The sequence below is a fragment of the Notolabrus celidotus genome, chromosome 20 (assembly GCF_009762535.1).
Source record: "Notolabrus celidotus isolate fNotCel1 chromosome 20, fNotCel1.pri, whole genome shotgun sequence".
Lineage (NCBI taxonomy): Eukaryota > Metazoa > Chordata > Actinopteri > Labriformes > Labridae > Notolabrus > Notolabrus celidotus.
In genome coordinates, this window is record NC_048291.1 from 11155378 (window position 1) to 11159091 (window position 3714).

Genomic DNA, 3714 nt, shown 5'->3' on the forward strand with positions numbered 1-3714 from the left:
TTCTGAAATCTAATCCCACGGTTGAACATGGAACACAGAGCAGATTTCAATCAGATCAGGCAGGTCAATTAGAGGTGGTAATGATGGCTATAATTCTCCACCTGAGCATCCATGACCATATCTTCAGCCCATGTTAGAGGTTTATGAAATGAAGAATGATACGTATCGTTTGAACTGTTCACCCTGTTTCCCACTCTTCCCAAAAATCCACTGTCCAACCTAGGAAAGCGTGTTGAGCTACGTAACATTTGTTTAACTCCAGATAAACATTTTAAACTAAGTTGTCTGTGCTTGGAGTAACTTAGTTGCTGTTTTTATTCTATGGTTTGTAGAGATTTCAAGTAATGGTTTCTAAATAAACATAATGTAACTGAATGTGATCCAATGCAATCTTGACTGCACTTGTGTATTTTGAAAATACAATGTTTTGAGATTTTTTAAGAAGTACTTTGAATACTTGAGTATTTTTAAAAGGAAGTACTTCAGTACTTTAACTCAAGTAATAATCTGACTAAGCAACTTTCACTTGTATTGGAGTAATATTTGACCAGGAGGATCTATGACTGAAGGAATGAAGCTGTTGACTTTGTCCACCACTACATAAGAGTGAATAATACATTTTCTTCAGCCGGATTAATGAAAATATACAACAACGAAAATAACCTCTAAAAGAGTGCATGGAGGACCTGAAAGAGATGCCAGTAGGGGCAGTATAACATATTCCCCGCTCTTACTGAAATATCGCGATAACACAACAATATAAAGTCCGGTGAGACTTCTCACGGGTCTTCTTCCTGTAATAACTATCACGTAAGTTAGATGCATCGTCCCTTATACCGATCTAAATCCTCTTACATCTCAAACATCATCCTCTCCAGCACAGATATTACATGTCTAAACTAACGTTTCAACTTGATATTTTCTATTTTGCCAAATATTGACTGAGCCAAAGTTACAAAATTGTAGATTTTTTTTTTAATATTGTAGGAGGTTGACAATGTTCAATATGGCGGCCCGGCTACAGCATGATGGGTTTAGCTGCGAGATAGAAATTGTATTAGGAAGTGTCCTGAAGCTTTGAACGATAGATAGTTATATTTATCATGATATTGTTTTGTCTGGCAGCAAATGGCGGACGACGCCGGTGCTAGAGGAGGGTTTCGCGGAGGTTTTGGCGCAGGCGGCCGCGGTCGGGGCCGTGGACGCGGCAGAGGCCGTGGCAGGGGCCGTGGTGCCCGGGGAGGAAAGTCTGAGGACAAGGAGGTAAGATAAACTTAACAAAGCGATATGACGGTTATCTGATGTGTCCTGAATACATCTGTCGCATCTGGAGCTACTTTTCACTCATCTTTCTGTTGTCTGGCAGTGGGTGCCGGTCACCAAGCTGGGCCGCCTTGTTAAGGACATGAAGATCAAGTCCCTGGAGGAGATCTACCTGTACTCTCTGCCCATCAAGGTAAGCAGTTTTGAGTCTCTACAGACCTTTTTTATATATAGCATTTATTGATCATCAACATCTAAAGGAAAGTATAATGCCTAAAAGGAGTTACACTCAAAGGACCCCCCATAATGATCTGACAGGCTTAGTTTCGTTGGGCCAAATTTGTTTCCAGCATCTTCAAGAAAGTCATGGAGCTAATTTTTTTGCATGTTTTGAATATGACTGTCTAAAAATCCAGGTTAATTTTTGTGCATATCCACAACCTTGAGAAACTAAATTGGCTGAAAGTATAGCAGTTCTGTTCAGTTTCCACAGTTTGAATATTTAAGGTTGTTATTGAAGAATGCAAAAATCTGTGTCAACTCATGATGGTATTAAATAATGAAAAGGTTATTTGTTAGATCCAAACAGAGGTTGCTAGCCCTGAGGTATTATTTTGAAACTGCAATGAGGCTTGATTTTCCAAAATATCCCAATCTGTCTGTAGGAGTCTGAGATCATTGACTTCTTCCTGGGATCTGGTTTGAAAGATGAGGTTCTCAAGATTATGCCTGTCCAGAAACAGACCAGGGCTGGTCAGCGCACCAGGTTCAAGGTAAGTTGTCCTAAACTCTATAATAAATCTGCAATTTATCATCCCATACTGACGATGGTACAGGTGTAACATTGTCCCCCTCCTTCCTTTTTTATAGGCCTTTGTTGCCATTGGTGACTACAATGGCCACGTTGGACTGGGAGTGAAGTGCTCCAAAGAGGTGGCAACAGCCATCCGTGGAGCCATCATCCTGGCCAAGCTGTCCATCGTCCCCGTCAGGAGAGGTTACTGGGGTAACAAGATCGGTAAGCCCCACACCGTGCCCTGTAAGGTGACTGGTCGTTGCGGCTCTGTTCTGGTGCGTCTCATCCCTGCCCCCCGTGGTACCGGTATTGTGTCTGCCCCTGTGCCCAAGAAGCTGCTTATGATGGCTGGTATTGATGACTGCTATACATCTGCCAGGGGCTGCACTGCCACACTCGGCAACTTTGGTAAGCACTTTGTCTTTGTATCTACATCCAAATCTAGTCACCGTTTTTCTCCTTGCTCTGCCCAGCTTCACCTCTGCTGTGGTGTAGTTGTCGTTTTCCGGAGAGAAAGAAACGAGTATTGTAATGCACGGCAGAAAGACTGTTTTAGTCGTCTCTTCTGTTCCCCTTTTCAGTACTCAACAGTTTGAGCAAAAACTAACTGCAGCAGTGTTATGTTATTAGAACTCCATCTTGAACAATAATTCATTCTTGTATTTCCTCTTCAGCCAAGGCCACCTTTGATGCCATCTCCAAGACTTACAGCTACCTGACTCCTGACCTCTGGAAGGAGACTGTCTTCACAAAGTCTCCATACCAGGTACAGGACCCTGCACAGAAGTGTAGGTCATGATAATGTTCTAAAATGTGAGATTCTTGTATTGACAGACTTTCTACTTTTATCATTTCAGGAGTTCACTGACCATCTGGCCAAGACTCACACCAGAGTGTCTGTGCAGAGAGGACAGGCTGTCCAGGCAACACCCTCCTAAACTTTTTATACAGAGAATTGTTGAAATAAACATTCTGAAACATCAATCTTTTGTTATTGTATTTTTATTGGACTTGATAGTGAAACTGGCTTTGTTTAACATGAAGCAGCTGAAAGATCCAGTTTTGCAATGTGTAAGGATATAAAAGTGGGAAGACATCAACTGGTTATAAAAAGCCAATAGAACAACTTAACACCGTTTTGTTTTTTTTTGTTTACATAAAGTTGTAAGTGGTGTGTATTAGAGCACATTTGCTAATATAGTTGAATAACCAGCACCTGCCAAGGTACAGTATGCATCTTGTTTATGTAGGTAGTGCAGGATGTGAGCTGCACAGCATTTGACCAATATGCAGTCGCAGTTGGTGTATGATGTAAAATTACTGAACTATGAAAGATTTGCATAACCAAAAACAAATTCCCCACTATTGACTGAAGTGTGGCGGCCCTGAAGGGCAAAACAGCACTTAGGAAAATGCATCATTTCACAAAACGGAAAGGGCAGGGACAACATGTCTTGTTTCTGATTGGACAGAACCTGGCAGCTTGACATCATTTTATGTTTCTATTGATACTACTCTGCTGAGTCCCTGCACAAATTTTAAACTGAGTTGGAATGCATTCTAGAGAGATGGACATAAAGGAAGATTTCGCCAGGATACAAGTAATGTAGCCTGATACTCCTATGGTGTAGCCTGCATATTAGGACATCCTCAGA

At 41.5% G+C, this 3714-nt stretch overlaps 1 protein-coding gene across 1 annotated transcript; it reads left to right on the plus strand.

Annotated features, from left to right (window-relative positions):
• The first annotated feature begins 1095 nt into the window (after positions 1-1095).
• Positions 1096-3043, plus strand: LOC117832040 (40S ribosomal protein S2). The gene is made up of 6 exons (XM_034710997.1): positions 1096-1263; positions 1367-1456; positions 1929-2036; positions 2134-2467; positions 2734-2825; positions 2917-3043. The coding sequence occupies exons 1-6, from the start codon at positions 1129-1131 to the stop codon at positions 2995-2997; spliced, it is 840 nt and encodes a 279-aa protein (XP_034566888.1). The 5' UTR covers positions 1096-1128; the 3' UTR covers positions 2998-3043.
• Positions 3044-3714: the final 671 nt, after the last annotated feature.